Raw genomic sequence first — 22,640 nt, forward strand, 5'->3', positions numbered from 1 at the left:
CAGTTATGATGCTTTGGTAGAATTTCCTACATAGACTTAAAGTATTTGTACAACATGAGGATCTTGAATCGGACTTTAACCATCACTGTGGTCAAATGAGGCGACATTAATACAGGAGCCGTCACCTAACGGCGAATACAGCCTGTTTCCATGGTGACGCGGTGACTCGGTAGCACTGGCCGCGGCGAGCTGCAGCGTAGCACTGCTGCTCTGAGGATGACTAGTTTGTACGAGTCCTCCGTTTTAATAACCGGCCGTCGCACATCTGACCTATAATTAGTTTCCTTATGTTAAAACGGTCATTGTATGGCAGCTCCAACATGATGACTTTCCAGGTGAATGCATCGCTACCAACCGCAAAGGCTTTGATATCAGAGGGAAGCTCAAATTGCAGCCAGCGCGGCCCTGACGCGGCTGCATATCCAACATACAGGAACTTCAGGATGGGGGCAGGTGGAGGACAAGCAGCGTTCAGACAAAATGATCATATGAGGAGGAAATTCCCCGCGATACAACCCTTTAGCAGTGAGTAAGCGTGCTCCATTGTAATCCGCTGAGCTCATTTTCAAGATGCAGTTAGCCTAGCTGTCTTGTCAAATGAATGCTGACTATCACCGGTCATCTCTGTTGTAGAGCCCAGGGACTGGAAAGACTTGGTTAGCGGCATCGTAGTTGGAGGGTAAAATGTGTCAAATTAATCATCACAGTGGTATAAAAGATCCAAATACAATACACTTAATTGCACACTGTATGTGTCGTCATTCTGTGTGGTATTGGGCCTGTTTGAACTCCATGTGTGTTGCTACGGCTGGTTCTTATTTCTCTGTCGCTAATCCATGTGTAGGTCACCTATTTTAGCCAAAGATGACAACCTGGAGTCACAGAACAACCTGGAGAGGGACATGTGTGGGAGACACATTGTGTTTGACAGGAAATGTAAGAAAAGGACTTATTACAGTTTAGAGTAGATTTATAAGATCATTAATATTCTCTCATTCAGAAATATGATGATAACATATTTGACATAGGAACTGAATTGTTTTTTAAAAGTGCATACACATTGAATCTTCAAGCTTGGTCCTGAATTTTAACCTGACAGCCACTAGGTGGAGCTGTCATTACACACAATGAGCACAGTCCTCATTTTAATGACAGCAAGTCCAAGTGATATTTGAGAGAATCTTAGAGTAATAGTATTCATGAAAGTTTGATGTTTGCCATGTTTCTTTCTTCCTTTTTTTTTTTTTTTTGAAAATTCCTTTAGAGAGTTTCTGTCTTCATATCAGATCTGAATCCCCTCTGAATGGCAAAATGTTATTATTTTTTAAGGTTTTGAGAGGACCAGGACTGTGATTCCTCCTCTGCCAAGAGACTACCATGTGCACAGACCTGGCAGCCTGCATCCTCTCAGCCTCTCCAAGCAGCTTTCCCACAGCCATGCTGGGCGGCCCTTCACCCTGGGGTAACCGGTGGATTAATGTCACTCAGTGCAGTAGTTGTAGCCGTACTCTTCATCGCATATTTCTGGAGACAGCTGCACAGATTGCAGTAATTAGACTTGAGTCACTCTCTCATATGACGAGAATACGAGAGAAAAGCAGCCAGATGCGATTAATGTTTCGAGGCACCGTGATTTATCCATCACAAGCAGAAGATTTTGAGCTGACAGTAAATCGTTGGGGAACACGGGGTGCATGGTTCGAGCTAAAATTGAACCAGTATCATCTTTGCAAAATAAGATCACTATCATTTATTTCTAGCTGTAGAGCCTGACTGATGCTGGACTTCTGGTAATCGGCATCAGATATGGTGTTGGCATATACAGTAGGGTCAAGACCTCCTACACCACTAGTCAAAATACTTATATTTTTCATTTGTTTCTTATGTCATACTTTTTGTTTTATTGGATATGAAAACAAAGCTTGAGTGAAAACTTAAATCCAAAACTTGTCCAAAATTCTGTCCTCCAGCTACCCTGAAAGATACGAACTGAATACAAGTCCAGCGATCCTCGTTCCCTCCGGTTTAGTCCTCAACGGCAGAAACACGTTATCAGTGGAGAACTGCAAGCTCAGCAGGTATTTTTGCCCTTACAAACTAAATCCGATCCAAGCCAATCAATAGTTCTCTCAATTATTTCTCCGACCTCTGCCTCCTCTGTTTCCCCTCTGTTCTGCAGGCCGAAGGTGAATTATCCGACCTACAAACTTCTGACTGTTAAAGACAATCAACAGAGTGAGTTACTGTGATGGCGAGACAAGTATTTGTTGTGGTCTTGACACGTCAGGTCAGGAACGCCCTCGCCGTGTAGCAATTAAACAGCACGATCCAACCTTTCGACCTGCACAGGTGTTTGCGATGTTGATTTATTGGCAGCAAACATGTCCCTTTTATGGGTTTTAGGTCTTCAAACTAAAAGCAGGGATCACGCAAAGTAGGACAAGAGGCCACGTGGAGAAAAGGGAGTGTGTAGTGGGACAGGTAGAGTGTGGGTTTGCCCTGAAGAAGTCTCCTTTTCAACCTGCCCCAAGTTGTAGAATGCAAAACAGTACATTTGTCAATTATTTTACATTCCTATTTAGCTTCACTGCTTCACACTGAAAATACAAGTTACACTCCCTGATCAGGCAAAACCAAGTGGCTAAGACTTGCTCCCAAACTGATGAAGCTTATGAAATCGATACTAATTACAAAATGAGCAGCTTGGTGTAGTTTGTCGATTTTAATTTAAGTATATGTGGATATTGCAAACAGAGCTGCAGCAGAAAATGCCCCTTGTGTTCTTTTTTAAATATACAACACATCCCTTCTCTTCATCCCTCTCTGTCCTCTGCTTCTTTTCATACAGGCCAGTCCTATCCGGACCCGATGCTCGGAGCCCCTCGCACCTATATCCACAGGATATCTGAGCTGTCCTCTTTGGAGAGTGAGACGGTGAGGCAAGAGAAGCTCAAGAAAATGCGGAAAACTCGAAAACCTCCATCCTGACAATCACCCTCTTCCCTGTCACCCCGGTTAAGAATCAAAACCCTTGAGTCCGTGCCAACGACGTCTGAGCAAAACAAAACATCCTGGGCACCGTGTTCATTTCAGTGGCTTGCTCTTACTGCTTGTTTCTCCTCAGTGATATTAGTTTCCTGCTTGACATGGCTGATCTTCACATTTTGGGATTCCTGACCTGAGCTCCTCTCCTTTAGTCATTACATGTAGTATTTTACTGTGGTAAGTTGCAACAACAATAAATGCTGATGATGAATATTATTCAAAACTTTCTATCCTGACTCACAGCTGCCGGTAGTTTTCCACTCCACATCTGCATGAACAGATAGTTATTTTACCTCTCCAATGGCTTGTGATGGCTGTTATGTAACACTGCCATATTAATCACTACAACGTCCATATGTTACAGATGCTGTCAAGCTCAGATCTCATTACAAAAGTGTTTCAAATCGTTATATTCTCATCAAGCTTTGTTAAGTAAGTTAAATATCTATGTATATATTAAATAGTTTAGCAAAACCATTATTGTGCCTTGTAAAACGTCTTCCTGAAATAAAATAAATTTATTTTTGTTATTGTTAATCTGTCCATCAAGACCTTCTTCCCTTTTGTGAGTCGTGATTTTTATTCTGTAGCTCCTAGCAGAGTTATTAAAGGCAGCTTCCCCTTCCTCTTGGCACATACACTATATATCGACCAACACAGTAATTATAGAATGCCTAAAAGATTGCAATGAAACATAATCTGCATTCCATATCGACCAAACAGATATAAAAATGTGCCCCCAGATCCCAGAATGTGGTACTTTCCCACATAATACATTGTTCTGTCGCTGTATGAGGGCAGCTCATGTCTCTGAATGGTCTTGTTCATTGTATTTGACAAAGACAGCAGTCATAGCAATTGTCTTTTTGTTCAGAGAGAAATGAAGACTTCACTATTATCTGATGACATAGAAGCTACGGTTATCAATTGCATTGTTCAAGGGCCGATAAGTAAGAATTTCAGCTGAAAACTTCAGAAAACAGTTTTCATGTTAACATGCCCGTCTAGGTCCAAAGCTCCTATGCTAACAGTACAAATACTAACACTACCGTGGTCCCTGGGCTCCCAGTCGGGACCAGCTAACTGAGCTAACTATCCAAGGCAGCTGAATTTAGCAGCAGGTAGTGGTTACTCTGGTGACATGCTGCCCTTATTTGAGAGTGAATTGTGGTGGATTTTTACATATTGTACCTCTTTAGATTTTTCTTGGAAAATGTTTTAAATGGAAAACCACCCTGAAAGTGCACAGAAGTCAACTGTATTGCTGCTTTCATAGTGTGAATAACGGAAGAGTAAGAGTCAAAATCATATTGTATATCATGTCATACACAACAATTCACCTGCTGCCACATAAGTGTATATTACAGATGGTAATTGGCACAAGGTATGAAACAAGATACCGCCGCAGACGTACAGTAGCCGGAGGCAGTGGCTAGTAAAACTGGAGTACTGTACAAACACAAGAAGGAAAAAAAAGGTTGTGACTCTGAAGTTTGTCCACACACCTCTAAACATGTTTACATCTAGGATTCCTTCCACGGCCCATGCTGCATGACAATAAAAGAAGAACAAAAAGAAGAAGAACAAATGGCCCAGGTCATGCTTTGGTTGCTCCACCAATCTCTGATATGTGTTGTGTGGCATGTGGAAACTGAGCCAAGATGGCCACTTCGCTGTGTTTTCAAGGGTGACAGGGCCCTGCAGTCTGTCTTTTTAGATTGTTTACAGTGAAGGCCGATGGGCCTGAGAGTGACAGATCAAGGCTTCTTGATTGAAAGACTTTCAGATCAAGGTTTTACGGAGGGGAGGAAAGAGTCACCGGGATGAGCACGAGATCAAGGATGTTGGTCACTGTGCCACTCCGGAACTCATCTGTTAACTGTGTTTAATCTCCATGAGTGTATCCCCAAGCTCCCTATTAACCGCGACTGTGATGTTGTCAAATGTTAGGTTCTGTTTGTGTTCCTCGCTCCCTCCCTGTGGATGGCGAGGTGTGCATTTCAGGGACACACAGTGACCTAGAAACACAGAGCCATCCCCCTTATTCATGCTAAGTGAAGGGGCTTGTGTTCACGCTCAAACGAAGGCTGGGTCTCCCTCTTCTTGCAGGGTTTTTACCATCCCTTTCAAGTGTAGTGAAACAAAATGACCTGGAACAAACAGTCAACAATGAGGTCTTTAATAAAAGCTGCACTGGGGCCTGCCCACAAGTGGTTTATCGTTTCACTGTAGTTCCACTGAGCTCTTAACCAGGACAGAGTACAGTACTCATTTAAAACAGCCAGGGTCAGTTTTTGCTTATATTTGCAACCAAAAACCTTGGCTCACGTGTCGTATTTTCTATCAGAAGCAACAGGTGAGAGCAGAGTTTGTGTCCCCGGCTCAACCAGTGCTATGGCGAAGAATAGCCAGGTTGTGTTACTGTTTCGCCTGACTTGATGTTGTGCCAGTTGACTCTATCAGCAGGGATTGGAGAATGCAGCCCGTCTGCCAAATTATAACTTTGCCAACGCCTCAAATCAGAAATGCCCTAAATCTGTTTGGTTCAGCATGAGAGGAAAGGAGCCAGCTTGTGTCAGAGGACAAAGATCAATGCCTTACATAATTAATGTAGATGGTGTATTTGCTGCTTGGTGCTCCAGTTAACCTGCTGAAGCTAAAGGTGTCGTTTGCTTAAGAAATGGCCAGAATTTGAAGGCAGCTACAAAAGTATAGGGGGCAGCATATCCACTTTTTGCTCACTATACTCTTGGCTTTCGCTATCTTTGGCTGTAGCAGCTAAATGTCATTAACAAGTAGCTCAGTTAGCTGTGGAGCTAAGCTGCTCTAGTGAATGACAGGAGACTGCCCACACAGCAACACAGACACCAGAATGGGACTGAACACAGCCTCTGAGACCAACGGATGCCAGATTTAAGACAGGGGATGAAGTACAGAGGCGATTTACAGCGGCTCTGACCAGGACTATGACTCCTTGGATATGATGCGACAGGCAGGGACAGAAGAGATATGAAGTGGCAGAGAATTGAGAGAGAGCCAAACATCCACTGGGGATGAAAACAGTTTGTAAAGCCAGAACAGTTTCACATTTCTTTGGTGAAGTGTGACTGTTTAGGTGAGTTGTATTTGTTTCTCTCAAGTGTGAATGAAGTGTGTTTTATGATGAATTAATGAGGCAAAAGTCTTAGATTGTTCCTTTAAAGTGACTATAATGAAAACTTCAATAACAATGATGACTGAATGTGTCTGGTGTCTTTCAGCTCATTGTTTTGGTTTTAGGCCCTTAATTTCAACTGTTTTGGTTTCAAGTTTTGAAGTTCAGGCTTCTCAAATGTGATTTTCTGCCTTTCCTTCTCTTACATAACAATAAAATGAATGAACTTTGAATTTGTTTTACTACTTTCTAATATTTTGTTCACGCAAAACGTTAATAGCTTATTGAAATAATTTACAGGCATCATTACTTGACACATTTATTACGATGCAGAGTAGCCAAGCTCAGCGAAGTCTTCGACAGGTGAGTCTTCTCTTGTACACCCAACAGCACCATCTGTTTACCAAGAAATTGACACGTAAGACCTCCAGGCAACCAATCGAAATTCTTTCTTAAGTAAAGGTTATAATTCTCCGACTCAATCATTTTGCCTCTTCCTGTTGTGAACCAGTGTGTGCTCTAGAGACGCTTGTTAAAGGATCCTAAAAGATTGATACACAGTGATCAGAAACAAATGATAGAGCAAACATGTGACATGTGCCAACAGGAACTTCTGGTCCCATAGTAACCTGCGCGTCTATGTATTCAAGTAGGGGCACTCAGAGGTCAGAGTTTAGTATTTAGCCATCATACAAACACGGCAGAGCCCAGAAACATGTCAAATCTTTGGCAGTTGAACTTATTGTGCTGTAAACATTAACTTGTTTCTTTGCTTAGGTTTCTGTCTGGAACCTCAAGAAAAAAAAAAAAGATAAAGATAATTTTTTTTTTTATCTTTTAAGAATGTTTACATACAAGTTTTTACAGCTGCCAGGTGAGGAGGGTTGTTTTTATGATTGTCATACCTCAAAAGGACCTGCGGTTGACTGAGATTTGACATGTTTGCCAACAATATGCAAGTCAAGGCGAGACTGAGCAACTCTGAAATGGTTTTCAGCGCCAGTCCTTGATGTATAGCTTTGTGGGATATCGGTAGAGCAATACACAGATCCACATGCACATGTTCAGAGCATCTAACCTTCCCGCTACTCTTTGACATTTCAAGATATGATTTACGAAATCCACTGATAGATGCGTCCCCTCTCAGATTACCTGAAGTTTCATCTCTCTCAGAGGCAGAGGCCAGTCGCACTCCCCGCCCACGCAGCGTGCGTCACGTCTGCGAGCATTTACACACATATTGGAAAAGATAGAAGACTGATGAGGGGGGACAATTATCAGTGACAATGTCAGGTTCAGCCAGAGAAGAAAAACCTTCATCGACGTCCAATTTTTGTTGTCATTACACTGGCGCCGCTCCAAGGCCGTTCCAGCCTGCAGAGCAGTTTGCCAGAGTGTCGTCAGTCGAGTAGAAGCGTGGTATCATCCATAAACCATCAAACACTAATGACCCGGAATGAATGGAGCATCATTAGTGGGATGTACCACTCAATTGGCCGCTCATGTAATTGCGATATGAGGACTCATTCAGGGTCGTGGTGGAAGCTGGTGAGTCCTCAGAAACATAATTCTCTGCATGATCATCCGGCTATGTTGGAAAATCTCAGTGTTTTTCACCTGGATTCACCTGTTCAGCCTCACTTATCTGTTCCCAGCACTGACCTCCGCCTGAACACTGTTCTGACGACACAAGCCAAGTCAAACATCCAACTTCTCCACTCTTTAAATAATGACTCATACGCCTCATTGTGTGTGTCATAGCCGGGTACATCATTCACAAGAAACGAGATAAAAGACTCTCAGGCATTCTCAAATGCCACCGCATGGACAGATGCACACTTAAAGGTTGCACACACACACACACACACACACACACATGCAGGCACAAAGTACTGAAACTCTGTTACACATAAACAGATAGCGTACACTCCCATTCAGCCACACACAGACGCACACACACACACACACACACACACACACACACACACACACACACACACACACACACACACACACACACACACGCACACACTAAATGTACAGATGCAAGTGTGGAGGAAGTTGGAGACAGCTGAGCAGTAAATTTAGAGGCTAGTGGACAAAGACTTCCATTCACGAGACAGAAACTCACTGTGCTCAACAGAAAGCGACAAACTCTGACTTATTAGGCGGACTAACTCTTTAATGAAATATTTGGTTAAGGTTAAATATTTGTGAGGTCATGCTACACTGCAATAAAGGCAAGCTGAAATGCAAAAGAAAAAAAACATTCAATTTGAGGAGAAAATGACTTAAAGTGAAATGATCTGTTTACATTTTCCCAGGCAAAGTTACATTCAGCAGCTCCACAGGGGCCTCCAAAATCAACAAAACATTGTTTTAAATTCCTTGTTGTAGCTTTAAGTGAAAACAATTTATCTCGCGTTTGCAAACCAAAGATTTTGAATTTGCATTTATAGGATTTTGAGCAGTAAGCCTATAAAAGAAAAAAGAAAGACTACAGAGTTTGAAAAAAACAAAAAAAACATGGCTCTGATGCTGCAAGCAATTTGCAAAAATAACAAGTATTCAAATAAATCATTAAGAGCTGAAGTGGATTTTTACCACATGCATTTTCATTCATTAATGTCAAAATATAAAGGCTTTTTGTACATTAAAGTTCTGATAAGACACAAAAATAAATAACAATGTTCCTGTGTAAATGCGAGATGGACGGTCGGTGTTGTCCCGTTCAGAGTCCACATCATCGGCGTACCTTCACAACGCGTGGCGAGATGAAAAGGTGAATTCTCGCGTTTGTCAACAAAAGGTTTTGAAACTATGGCAACCCAGGTCAGCGGTTACCATGCTGACAGCCACGGTTTGCATTCCCCACATAGGCGAGATGGAGCTGGGATCCACCCCGCTGTCTCCTGAACTCCCCCGTATAAGTTCCTCGTTGAATCCAAGCAGTCTCTCTCCTCATCCCTCACTATCTCTTCCATTTGTCAAATAGAATTAGTCGTGTGTATGATTGGTATTAATTCGGCTGTGACAGAGTCTGAGCACCATAAACAGACATAGCTACAGGTCTCTTGTCCCTGGACACATCAACATGGGCTTAATCTCCTTTACTCCACACTCACGTACACTAAGAAAAACTCTAAGCATGGTGTGTTACTGTGGGAATGCTGATTGTCTTCGACAAGTGCACAGTAAGGGCAGGAGGTCCAGGGTTGGGGGCCTGTCAAATGTAAAACACACATTCTTTGATGTGCACTTTCAACATGCTGAAGCCATAGCAAACTGCTGCAGCTGTAAGTCTTGCATCAGTGGGCAGATCAAATCAGCACTGGAAATGCAACGTGTGTGTGTGTGTGTGTGTGTGTGTGTGACATTCAGGCATATCACAACTTCAAGCGTTACCAGACCAATAAATACAAAAAAAATGGAAAACAGAATAAATGAAACATAACTATTTCATATTTAATATTTGTAGAACAAAAAGACCTAAAACCTGTATTCCCTCTGAGGTCAGTCTGGGTTCAGCCCCCTCACACTTTAAAATACACTGATCCAGACACATGCACCTCAGTGATGCTGCTGCTGATGATTATGGTGAAGATGAAGGCCATTACTGTCGCTTGACCTACCTGCTTATGGTGAGAAGAAGAATCAAAGGACCCAAACAGGCCCCCCTCTGCTCTCCCGCGAGCTGTTTTTCAAGGCGGCGGAGGCGAAGTATCCACATTATTACAAGGATCTGCTCCGTCTATAGCAGTGGGCGCAGGGAGGCCTCATTCCCCGCTAGCGCTCCCTGCAGAGGCCTCATTTGTTTCCCATGAGATGGAGGAGATCACAACTTCCTCAGACATTCAGGCACCTTGAGCAAACGTAACAGTGAAAAATGCTTAAACCGACCTGTAAAAGTACGTCTCATTTTTCCTATAGTTCATTAAAGATTAATCGGTCAGTCAAAAGCGTCCTTTGACATTTGGTTTCCCTGTGATCCGGCAAGTCTTTTTGCATCACTTGGATTTTCGAGTTAAAATAGAGCAAAGATCATTTGACGTTATCATTTTTTATATATATACTGAAATGCTCACATCAGACACCCTCTTAATATCACTCAGTGCAGAAAATGGAACAGTCTGTAATCAATCATCTGTCACCCACAAGTGCAACCCTAATGAGATAAAACAATTAACCTAGCTGAGGCTGTCATGCCCCTTTAGAATTACAGTATATGAAATTAAGTGGTCATTCGCCTGCGCTGTATGTCAAGAGTTATGAATTAAGGCTGCTCTCTGGTCTACAGATAAGGTTGTGTACACTGAGGCTCCAGCTCACTGATTCACAGTCACGCACCCAGACTGAAACTGAATTTGCCTGTTGTCTGCATGCTGTCCCACTATGAGTCAACAGTGGAGCCTTACATGTGCAGTTTAGTCAAAAACATTCCAAAGTTAACTATAGTTACCAACAGAATGTGAAGGAAAAGCAGTTTTGACATACACACCATTTTGACGTGTATGTATATAGTCACAGAGATACTGAAGTTAGCTAATCCTAACCCAGAAAAAGCTACAGTTAGCAATGGCAAGCGATTGTTCTGGTCATATGCTGCACTTTTTTATTTATTTTATTTTTTTATTTAAATTTTTTTTTTTAATGTTTTCAATATGAAACCAATTCTTAAATATTTCACCATTAAAAAGAAATAGTAACATTTAGGGAAAAACTACTTACTTTTTTGCTTTTTTGCCCTCAAGAGAAGAGAAAAGGCTACAAAGCTACAGCCAAGAGACAGTTAGCTAAGAGTAGCATAAAGACTACAAACAAGGGGCCCTTAAGTGTTTGCCTGCCATCACCGCTACAGCTAATTCCCTTGTCTAGCTATGTATTTGTTTAATCTGTATAAAGGCTAAAGCATAAAAAAAAGAGTCATGCTATGCTAAGCTAACCTGCTCCTGGATATAGCTTCCTATTTTGTTTTAAAGTATTTGAGATGTTGATTTAATACCTAATTAAACTTATGTGCAGAGGTTTAGTTACTTCTGTCCAATCCAATATTCAGATTCATTTGATAATTATGAAGAAACTACGAAATGTTATGTTTTAATTACCTCAGAATGAGTCTTTTAAATCTGAGCAGGTCCTCACTCACGGTTGCGGCCATGTTGGACTGCCATTTTCCTACAGTAGCCCTGAATGGACAAACCAAATACTTTTGCATTTTTAGTGGCCACCATAAGCAACCATGAGTGGGTGCGTGTTCGGTTGGTTGCAATCTGTAGCTGTATCGCCAGACGCCACTTAATCCTATGGACCCTTAACATATAAAGACACTAAGTTTAACGGAGACAATCATGTCTGAAGTGTTGGGATGTCTGTTAGATTATAGTAATAATAGCAGTAATATACACAGAATGAGAAAAGGGGAGAGAGTTGAGAACCAAAGGGTGGCTTTACAACACTTGGCAGGCCCCCTGGCACAATCGCCTGGAGACCTGCCAACTGCTCACATTCCTCCCTTTCTTTTGCGACTTGGAGGTCTGGGGTGGCCGAGAGTGGCTGGGCACGACTGGCAGATCAGGGTCACGGCAAATCCTGCAGGGAGCTGGTCAGAAAGAAAAAAAGAAAGGGTAAACAACAATGACACAGGTGAGAAAGAGGCCCGAGGGGGAGAGAGAGCAGACGCAGGAGGCAAAATACACACCAAAACTCACCACCTCACCCCTCCCTCACCCTGTCTCCTCCCTGGGAGGACTGAAGGGAGGTGCTCGGCTGGGAAACAGGGAGAAAGACACACCAGCTCAGAGGGGAGGAGGACACAACATGAGAGACATGGGAGTGTGATCGGAGCTGGAATGGGGTGTGCTGCGCTGTAGGTTGCTCTGAAGACCTGTTTCTGGGGGGGAAAGAGAGGGGCTGGACACAGGAGACAGACGCAGGAATTCCAGGTCACAAGGGCTCCTGTGGTAGAGCAGAGTCTTGGCTGGCTCGGGCTGGGCTGGTATTCCAACCTCTCAACAGTCATGAGTACGACTGAGTAGGACCAGGAAGGGAATAAACACACTTTAGAAGCAAGAAATTACAACTCAGAGGCCTCGTGATGGGATCCTCTGTAGAGTTTGCGTGTTTGCTGCTGGTGGTCTCCACTCTTGGAAGGATGGTGTCAGGAGGCTGTTCGGGGAAGTGCTGCCGCAGCAGAGACCTGAGCTGCTTGACCACCGACTGGAGGATGGACCGGGTGTACGGGACATGCTACTGCGACAAGGGCTGCGTCAGGACCAAGGACTGCTGCTTTGACTACTTCACAGAGTGCCCAGGTGAGGGATGAACGGAGGAGCTGTTCTGAGAGGGAATGAGTCACGAGAGGAGAGACTGTTTATTCATTTTTGCACACACCCTAACTATATGACAGCGGCGAAAGATAAGCCAGACTCTTTCTAGACATTATCTTCATCTGTCTATCTGACAGAAGATAAAGATAGGTGGAGGAGAGAGATTATTTTCAGTGCCCGGTCGTTACTGGGCTGCTCATCACGCATCTATATCTGATGGCAGAGAAAGGTGGATATGTTCAGAATTCATCCAAAATGTGTGAAATTGTTTGCATTCAATTATCTTCGTGATTTGTCCTGAATTCTTTGGCTTGTAACTTCTGATAATACATGCAACACTTGTTTTTCTTCTACAACATGGCTGTTAAGTAGAGCTGCAAGTCAAAATTGGCTGACCACTGTTTTGATAATGTTTTGTTCAAGCAAAATGTACAGGTTGCAGCTTATTAAATGTAGGATTTCTGCTTTCATTGTAATCTATGGTAGTAAATGAAGAGTCTTTGGGTTTTTGGACTGGTGGTTTGACAAAAGAAGAAATCTGAAGATAATGATTTCGACTGTATTATGTTGAGCATTAACTCTGTTAATGCATCTGACTGTGTTAGAAGATAGAAAGGTGGCAGGGTCCGCCAAATGTAAACAAAGTCAAACAGTATGAAAGTATGTTGTCCTTTAAAGGTACCATGTGTATGAACTGGCATCCTGTTGAATTCATATTCATAAACAAATGGGGGGCAGCATATCAACAGAGCAACTAATTGTTAATGACCGCTGGCTAGTTAGCACAGTTAGCCCTGCAGCTAGCAGTTCAGGCTGAGAGTTAGTGGTAACATAGAAGTGTCAGGTTAGCTTTGGACCAGCACGGGCCAGGGCTAGCTGGTTAGCACGCTAACTTAGAAATGTCTGCAACACAAAACATAGTTATCATAATGTCAACTATTGTATCTGTGAACAAGTGAATTTTGGAACGTTTTCAACTGTAATTCATACATATTGCACCATTAAGATCAGTTTGTTTATTCAGTTAATTCAATTCATAAAAACAAAGAGTTTGTTAATTTAGTCTATTTAGGCATAAAAACATAAATGAATCAGTGAGTGAAGATATTTGTCTCTTGATTAAAACTTCTCCCCCAAAACTACTCAGTGCACCTTTAAGGCAATAATTAGTTCACCAAATAACCCGGGCAGCTCTGCGCCTAACCTCATTTCAGTGGACTGGCCCACATAATGGAATTAGTACAAATATTTGAAGAATGTGATTCTGTCAATCAGTTGTAGCAATTACAGTTCCAGTCAAACAATCCGAGCGTACCTAATATGTGTTATAGGCCGGTAGTCTCTAAATCTGCATGCTTAGGCTCATACATCAAAGCTCGATCATCGAGCGCGGGGAGCGAGCGAAAAAGAAAATTCACAGGACCTGGTGATTGAATGGGTTGCTCACTTGGCATGATCTCAAACCACTTGTAGTAGAGCAGGAAACACTAATTCTACAAGTCACAATCAATGCTCCATTGATCTTAAGTTATTTCCTGCATATTCAGCTCCATTACGCTTTTGCAGGAAAACTGTAATTACAATTATGCAGACTGCAGATTTGCTCACAAGTGTCACGTCTGCACACACAGGGAACTTAAGGAGTCAGTGTTGGCGTTATGAACAACATTTTCTTGAGTTTCAGCTCATTGTTTGCTACCACAGAGGATATCCTGTAATAGTCTTTGTCCCTCACTGTGGGTGCCAACATCCAGCTCAGGACTGCGTCGTGGGCGACTGGAGCTTTTGGAGCGGCTGTGCCAAACCCTGCCAGCCCTCGACGCGAGTGCGCGTCCGCCACATTGAGCAGCAGCCCAGTCACAGTGGAGAGCCGTGTCCCAGCGTGGAGCAACGGAGCGGCTGCAGGGAGTACAGAGACCACCAGGGCGCCCACTGTGGACAAGAATCAGGTACTCATTAAAGGGACAGTTCATTAACCCGGTTTTTGACATTATGATTTTTGACAGCTTTGTGGACAAGGGTGACAATAAAAAAAAAAATGCAGAACAAAATGTGTCCCTTGTCTGTAAGTAGACTTGGCATCCCATAAAAACTTGCAGAGCCAATACAAATACATGTATTATGAAAGTAAACCAGTTACTATTTCAAGCAGTTTATTCAAAATTTTAATTTTAAACAACCTTTAAATTCAAAGGTTTTCAAGGATTTCCAGTATCCATACAAACCCTGTTGCATTTGATTTGATATGGTTTGCAAAGTTCAGACTGAACCTGACATTACTAAGAGGAATGGTGAACTTTCTCTCATCAGGTCCTGCTTTCATCACCAGCAAGGAGTTTGCCAAGGGAAGGCCCAAGCACGACAACTACGGAAACCCCCTAGACCCTGGGTAGGTTTCATATCATGCTCTTATAAAGCCTCCCCTCCTGAAGTATTCTGGAACTGCACACGACCTCAGGCGTATTTAAATTCAAGAGTTGAAAAGTTCACCAATGACGCCAGGGGTTAGCTTCATTTTAATATCATGCTGTGTAACCCAAACCGTTTTGAAAAAGATAACCTTTTTCTCCATCTGCACGAGCTCACGCTATGTGTTTGCTCACCTGGATGTCTGTCTACAGACCATTATACATATATAGCAAAGCTGAGCGACTGCCCACAATCCTTTGAAATCAAACACTCAGACGTTAATAAGGACTGTCACATGAAAAGCACACGCACAAAGGGTCTAGATGACAGTAGGTGACTTACTGCGGGCAGCTTACAGTGTTGGCCAATGTCTGATTATTGTTATTCCCATCTGCTCCATCTAACTGTTTGGTCATCCATCTTGATTCATTGCTCTAATATCCCAGGATTAACTGTGTGACCCCCCTGACCCCGTCCCTGCTCCCCTCAGGTTCTGTGTGGAATTCACACTGGCGTCCCGGACACCCCACTGTACAGTGGAGAACCGGCCACACACACACTGGATGCGCTACATTACAGAAGGCTTCAAAGTGTGTGTGGCGTGTGAACCTCCCGCCATGCGAAACAATAGCAGCAGCTGCCAAGGAGACGGTCAGGAATCAGACAAGTATGAAGTTATGAACCTTCAAACGCATGTTCTCACTGCAGTGTTGTTCAAAGTTGCATGTTTGTTCAGGTTCATTCAAACTTGGATCTAAAAAAAACATCTGATATATATATTTTACCTGGTTTTGCCACACTTACATTTAGAGTTAAGTGACAATACTCTTAACCACTTCATTAATCAGCCATGTTATCCAAACACATCTGAGCAGCAGAAGTTCCCACCTCCTTCTTACACTTAATGGGTCCTTGTGCAAGGCAGTAAATCAGTGAAACTATGCACACAGCAGTCTGAAAACCATAAACAATGGAGGCTGTGACTGTGTTGCAGAGAAGCTGTGCTCCACTGGCAGGCGGTGGGGAACCATCAGTGCAGCGGGACGTGGAAGAAGATCCAGAAAACCCAGCAGTGCAACTGTCCACCACAACACAGCTTCGTCTTCATCTGATCCAAACCAAGCAGCGCAGAGCCCTGACCTGGTGGCCACAATAACATTTTCATCTGTGCAACCACAATACTGTGCTCAGATCTGACGCCTCAACACTGAGAGACTTGAGACTTGGTGGTGCAGTTATGCCTATATTAAATATGCTACATGTTGATGTTAAAGCATTGCCTATGCAATATGCATGTTTCCACTGTTCTGCGTAGACACTGTTGTAACTTGTACAGTTCTTCACCCTTTTCTGGTACACATTAGGCATCTACTAGCGTCTCTTTGAACAAGCAACAGCTGAATCCATTTATTTAAACAATTTTCTTGCAAAAATATTTAACTTAAAATTTAAAACTTACAAAAATATATTTACACTTGCACTGTGGCATTATTTTAAAGGAAAAAAGAAAATGGACCAAGATGAAACGAAATGTTCTCCATCACTGAGGGAGAAAGACCAATTACTTGTTCTGTGTTGAGCGCCCTCTGGTGGTGTGACATTTTCCCTGACGCAAACAGAGGAGCAGCAGACCACAACACACTCAAAACATATAGGAAGACCTTTAACAGTTCAGCCAGTGGGAGGAAATCCAAACATTAAAACAATACCATGTTTTTTTTAAATACAGATAATAAGACAGATTTAGAGAGCTACAACCATAACAAAAAGGAACATCATCAGTAATTAAGCCGAGGGCTGCACGGGGTTGAACTAGTGCACCCGCTCAGTGAATTAATCAGAGTCAAAATTCTATTTACATGTGTTACACTGTACAAATTAGAAAGGCACCGTCCCTCTTCAGCTGACTAAATGTGCCCTCATCAGAACCCTCCAGCGGTCTTTTAGCATGGTGCCGGTGCGCCCTTTAAAGTCATAATCCTTTAATATGAGACACCATTTGCCCTTGCCATGACGTTTAACACCTTCCATGAGGAGTAGGTCCAGCTCCCGAGTCCACTTCTGAAAAATAGAACAACGTAAACTTGAAGTTCATTTCAAAGTACAGTTTAAGTTCATTTGACAAGACATTAAATAAGCTGTGTGGGTTAACTACCTCAGGTCGTTTTCTTGTGGTTGGCGCTTTGTTGTTATTCGTGGTGTCCGCTGACTTCACTGATGTCATTTGAGCCAATTCTGATGGAGGTAAAGTTTTTTTTAAGTCCTGCCCACAATCAGAATTTTAAATATAAAGTTGAAAGTTTTGTCACATCAGATTAAATACAATAATTGTTTTATTTTATATCAAAGGCAGAGGAAGAATTAAACTTACCTTTCTCTGAAATTCTTCTGATGGAGACAAAAGGCTTCTTGATTGTATCGGGTTTCCATACATCTATAATTTTAGTTGACATCAGCTTCCGTTTTGTTCTGCGGAAGCACAACACAGAGTGAGAAAATGATATTTACAACTCTACAATCGAGTGTTTAGGACAACACACTCCATTTCTACCCAGTAGAGACAGCAAAAGCCAAATAAATGTATCTGTTTGAGAAGACTTATTCTACTAACCTCAAACATACAGGGTTCTCCTTTTTCCTGTTAGGACATACATGTACATTGTGTAATATGGAACAGAAACGGAATGTGCATACATTTCAAAAATACAACAAGAGGTTAAAGGTAATTTCCTACTTTCTATCCGCTGATTCGTTGGTTGTTTGTGACAGAGAGCTGTCCTGTGTCACAACGTCCTCCAAGCCCTCCTTGTTCTCTGATGACTGGACCATCTTTGTAGCGGCCTGATGGATGGAGAGTCACACACAAACACAGACTTACATCAGTTATGTTAATAAATATTCCTTTTTCATGCTCTTCCAAAACAATTAACTTCCAGGTTTAAGTGTTGCTATAATGTGAACGCAAAACTAATGAGGCCTGTCATCATAACACCCTTCAAAGTTTAACCTTGGTCGACAGCCTCTATGTAAATCACTCTTGGAACTTTCATGAATAAGCGAGTCCGCTGGACCCCGAGGAGAGCTCGGCTGAATGTAGCCGTGTGCCCTTCCAAATAATTTTGATGACAAATTGTCAATTAACTGTGACTGATAATGTCACATCAGCACCTTCAGTTGGTCAAAGCACCATTACTCAGAAGGACGAGAGCAGAGTCGAACAGGTCGGCGCACGACAGCAAGAGGGTTTATTGAGAGGGGAAATTTGTTTGTTACCTTTGCCCATAAAGCAGAATGTGGGACACCAAACAGCTGAAGAGCAAAACCCGACAATTCTTTTCACATTGTTTTGGATAAAAGAAGAGATGTCAGTTAAATTAATTTAACATGTATAATATATGAGTGAATTTGGAGTTTTCAAGCATAAAATAAAGCACTACTCAAACTGTTTCATTCTACTTTTTAAAAAAAATCACGGATCAAGGAGGGGACTTATCCTCTTGGGTGATATCTTTCACAGCTATTCTTATTCCTTATTTTTCAAGCACACGAAGCTGATCCTTAATTTTACATTGGCATTAGTCCTGCAGAGGCAGCTGTATTAACCAGATATATAAGGTATATTTTCATCATGAATACAATGAATAAAATAAAAGCAATTTTCTAGCAACAGTGTAAAGCTAGGGCTTTACTTTTTCAATAATCCAATGAAGTATCTTTTTTTAAATATCTGAAAGGTCATGCTATAATATCCTGAACAGCACTGTCAATCATTCCCCCCCAAAAGATTTTCAGCGTCATATCCCTGTATTGTTGTGTGCAAAAACACATTCAATAAAACTAAAACTGTGTATAAACATGTATCAGATACGTACATTTAATGTTTGAAGATAATTTGTGAACCAAGTTTATGATTTTTGGGACAAATTTTCTTTTTCTTCTTCAAGGACTGTAAGTATACAGATAAGTAGTATACATGCGGTCACTGCCGACGTAGGTTTTGTGTAGGAATATGGTTATTAAAGAGAGATATGTTAATCTATATTTTGGCAAAAGATAAGTCTAAGTATAAAGTAAACAACTATATTAGGTTCTGTGGACACTGAACTAAAAGACTCAACTAAATGATTGATAAATAAATAATAAAGATAACATGTTTGTGGCAATCAAAACATCCAAAATTCTAATTTACGGCTATTTGACAACAGAATATTATATTTAGTAATTATCATTCTGAGCTTTGATTACAGGCAGGCTGGGCCTGCTGTCAAGCTAGTCAATACATTTTATGAACAATGATGAACTTCGAAGTTGTGAGTTTACATCTTCTACCTTGAGAAGATAGTCAGAGGGGTTCTTCTCCAAGAATGTATCCAAGAAAGACTGCACTGTCTCTAGGAGGCGGCTGAAGCTGAAGCTCATGAGGAACGGGTGGTAGGTTTCCGTCTGCTTCACGATTTTCGACAGCCGTATTCCCAAACTCTGTTGAAATACAAAAATCATTCTAAGCCGTCAAGAATTCCACCTTGACCCTTTGATGTGAGACAATAATTGACAGACAAACCTGTGGGAATTCATTGTTTTTTTCAAACCACTTGAGGGCAGAGGAGGCAGAAGATCTTTGGCCTTTCTCCAAGCACACAGCCACGGACTAGAACAGGGGCAAAATGAGGACAGAAAAATTGACTTTAACCTTGAGGCGGTACTTTCTAGCCAGCAATACAGCATTCTCCGATCTTGTGGACACACACACCAATCAAATAATTTGTATTAAGCACCTGGACAAACAAAAGTATGGTCATGTTTTTGAACAAACTACTGTCCGCCACGGTGTCCTCTAGGTTCGACCAAACTTTGGCAGCAGACATCAGAGGCATCACATGGGCATCCTCTTCAAACTGGACATCTGGAGGAATAACAGGGCCAGTATGGTTTTAGCGAGAGTGTAGACATCTTAGGCAAAGATGCCTTTTACATGCATTAATTCTAGCTTGAAGTTACAAACATTCTTGGGTGTACACTGTAAACAAACAAATAATAAAATCTTTTTGCTTATAAACATATGTGATTTTTCCAATGATTTGCAGGACGGTAAACATATGAGACAACTGTTTGTATTGCAGATATGTTTTTGTGTGAATGACACCATTGAAATAACAGCTGGCAGTATATTCTTTTGCCGTTGCTGATGAAAAAGTGGCATGTTGCTGTAGTAGCATGACAGTGTATGCTAAAAGTATATACAGTCGGATCTGACTGCCCTGACCGAGGACGTACCCAGGTGCTTTCCATGGATGACTCTCGCAAGGAAGGCACATATCATGATCTTCTCCTCATGAAGTGTTCCCTTTATAGCTGGACTCTGAGAAAGAGCTAAAAGAAGGAGAGATAGACAGATTCACAAACTTTACGAAAGATACTTTATTGGCTTTTCTGTGGTGAGATTAATGCAACAAATTTAACGTTTCCCGAGCTCATTGCTGATGCAGCTAATTTCACTGCAGGTATCAGGGTAAGAATGTATGATAATTTGATTATGGCAGTAATAATGATGAATAGATTATGGTAATATAGCTGCAGGATCTCACACTTCTCCTACTGCAGGTAGCAAATTAGGTTGGTTTGTGAGGAGTTTTAGCCGAAGTATGGGGGAAACAGCTGTGTTTTAATCTAGAGCTGTCCTGAGTTTATGCCTTCATATTAATGGCGTGATGTTATTGCATAGATGTAATCTTTCATTTACGATTCATGCGCTTTCATGCAGTTTTTTGAGCTACCTTAGGCTGCTGGTGTAAGTAAGCTATAACTAAACAATAGAGGAACAGTTAAGGCTGCAGTTTGAGACGCTGCTGGGTTGTTTTGTCAATTTGTACGCAAAAAATATCTAGATAGTTAACGCAACAAACTAGACAAACTAATAGCTAAGGTTGCTCCCTTATTTTAAGTTAAAGTGGGCTAGCCAGTTAGGCTAAAACTCACCCTCGAAAGCCGAGAGCGTTTCGTTGAACTCTTCGAGTTTGCCTTCCCTAAAGCTCCGACACAGGCTGACGAACATGAAGTCCAACGTCCACCCGGTGACGACAGCGGTGACCTGGGAGAAGCTGACACTCTCGTCTCCGTCACTTGCATCTGTGGCGCTTTCGTTGTGAATTTCAGGCTCCATGTTTATGTTTGGCTCCTCTTCTGGAAACTTTCATTTCTTCTTCTTCTCCTTCCTCTTCTTCTTCGGAAGTTGTTTGAGTTCCGCGCGCTTCAAGTGTTTAGTTTGGTGTCGCCTGGTAAGCGTGAAGCGCCCCCTGCTGGTCAGGAGGAGCAACTACACAGTCTTCATGCAGATAAAGTGAGATATCAGTGACCAAATATATAAATAAATAAAAACACCGTGTGCCACAATATAGTGACATATGTATCCATGAAGTTATGTATGTATGAAGTATTTTATTAGCACATCTGCACAGGCACATTTATTATATGTTGCGCAAGTTATATACATACAAGGACAGCTAATGTATGTATATCTTTATTCTAATGGCTTTTATTATATTTTCATTTCAAATTTGTTATTTTATTCTTCCAGTATAAGTTTTTTGAGATTTGCTCTTGTGCTGCTACTTATTTCCCCCCTGTACTGCTGATATACCTGTGAATTTCTCCTGAGAGGGATCAATAACGAAATATCTTAAATGAAAAATGAAATATTTATGTGTGCAGTGTGCTGTTTCCAAAGTCTGAGTCATGGTCTCAAGTTTTTTTCCAGGCAGCCCGTCCATCAAATTATATCATCTTTCAACTCTACTATGTTTGTCCAACGCAAATGACTGCCAAAAAATGAAGAATGTTAATGTAATCTAGTGTATCCATCTAATCCAACCATGACTAGAATGACAGTATTTACTGCACCCATTGTGTCGCAGAGGATTTTGATTACAGTATGCATTACACTCAGGTGTGGCTGTAAAACAATGCCTCTGAAACCACGACTTTATTTTTGTGTTTGGATTTCTTACGCGTTTCTAAGCTTACACAGCAGAGACATTAAAAAAATAAATAAACAGGGACACTGTCACCTGACAATGGCAATAGCATAAATATTACATATATGTCTTGGAAACCTCAGCATATGCACATTTTGCTATTTATTTTTAAGTGATTTGTCTCCTTCCTAACCCATCAAATACTGACACTTCAGGATTGCAAGTCAGGTTGACTGCCATATATGTTTTTATTTGATGAGCTGGGATCCCAAAGTGTCTTTTTTTGTTGAGTTGGTAGACTCCAAAATCAACTTTATTCCAAATAATTAATCGTGTATTTATAGGAAAAGTATGACCCTATATTCTCAATATCATGTGTATGAATTTAGATTTGAAGTCTTTACTCATTTAGAGCTGAGACCACAGTACTTGTATGTGTATACAAAAAATATATATAGATATTAGATATAGATCTAATTAGAGACTGGAGATATTTTGTTCAATTTTAAAAATATTTTTAAGTAATATGTTATTTAATGTTGGCAGTTCATGTTCTTTCCCTTCATAGGGGCCCATAATGCATGAATAGAGAGCCATGAGACCTTATTTCAGAAAAAAATATGTATGGTATTGAATAGCAAGAGACATATATTTTCTTTGGGTTCTGTTTGACTTGTGCCAACATTTCTACAAAAAAAAAAAGAAGATATTATATTATAAAAAAGGTTAAATGAG

The 22,640-nt window shown here is 41.4% G+C and overlaps 3 protein-coding genes and 1 long non-coding RNA gene across 6 annotated transcripts; 2 read left to right on the forward strand and 2 right to left on the reverse strand.

Moving 5' to 3' along the window:
• Nucleotides 1-142: 142 nt before the first annotated feature.
• si:ch211-171b20.3 lies at nt 143-3,582 on the forward strand. The gene is made up of 7 exons (XM_037078295.1): nt 143-525; nt 634-679; nt 845-936; nt 1,330-1,462; nt 1,971-2,078; nt 2,180-2,235; nt 2,849-3,582. Exons 1-7 carry the CDS (start codon nt 288-290, stop codon nt 2,986-2,988), a joined length of 813 nt encoding a protein of 270 aa, XP_036934190.1. The 5' UTR covers nt 143-287; the 3' UTR covers nt 2,989-3,582.
• Nucleotides 3,583-8,371: 4,789 nt separating this feature from the next.
• Nucleotides 8,372-11,448, reverse strand: LOC119008635. The gene is made up of 3 exons (XR_005071473.1): nt 11,305-11,448; nt 9,832-10,061; nt 8,372-9,422 (listed from the first exon to the last, which is right to left on the reverse strand). It is a non-coding gene; the product is annotated as an uncharacterized LOC119008635 (long non-coding RNA).
• Nucleotides 11,449-11,994: 546 nt separating this feature from the next.
• Nucleotides 11,995-16,664, forward strand: LOC119008634 (somatomedin-B and thrombospondin type-1 domain-containing protein). Of its 2 annotated transcripts, none has more exons than XM_037079165.1 (5): nt 11,995-12,510; nt 14,280-14,474; nt 14,836-14,914; nt 15,425-15,601; nt 15,929-16,664. In XM_037079165.1, exons 1-5 carry the CDS (start codon nt 12,294-12,296, stop codon nt 16,044-16,046), a joined length of 786 nt encoding a protein of 261 aa, XP_036935060.1. In that variant the 5' UTR covers nt 11,995-12,293; the 3' UTR covers nt 16,047-16,664. The 2 variants fall into 2 exon arrangements, with proteins under 2 accessions (XP_036935060.1, XP_036935061.1); XM_037079166.1 differs by lacking the exon at nt 11,995-12,510 and adding an exon at nt 12,541-13,951.
• Nucleotides 16,314-21,159, reverse strand: terf1 (telomeric repeat binding factor (NIMA-interacting) 1). Of its 2 annotated transcripts, none has more exons than XM_037079163.1 (10): nt 20,911-21,159; nt 20,209-20,304; nt 19,710-19,837; nt 19,496-19,582; nt 19,264-19,413; nt 17,669-17,775; nt 17,546-17,572; nt 17,306-17,403; nt 17,090-17,169; nt 16,314-16,995 (listed from the first exon to the last, which is right to left on the reverse strand). In XM_037079163.1, exons 1-10 carry the CDS (start codon nt 21,092-21,094, stop codon nt 16,834-16,836), a joined length of 1,119 nt encoding a protein of 372 aa, XP_036935058.1. In that variant the 5' UTR covers nt 21,095-21,159; the 3' UTR covers nt 16,314-16,833. The 2 variants fall into 2 exon arrangements, with proteins under 2 accessions (XP_036935058.1, XP_036935059.1); XM_037079164.1 differs by having other exon boundaries at nt 16,853-16,995; nt 17,090-17,197.
• Nucleotides 21,160-22,640: the final 1,481 nt, after the last annotated feature.

The sequence above is a fragment of the Acanthopagrus latus genome, chromosome 19, assembly GCF_904848185.1.
Source record: "Acanthopagrus latus isolate v.2019 chromosome 19, fAcaLat1.1, whole genome shotgun sequence".
NCBI classification, from domain to species: Eukaryota; Metazoa; Chordata; class Actinopteri; order Spariformes; family Sparidae; genus Acanthopagrus; species Acanthopagrus latus.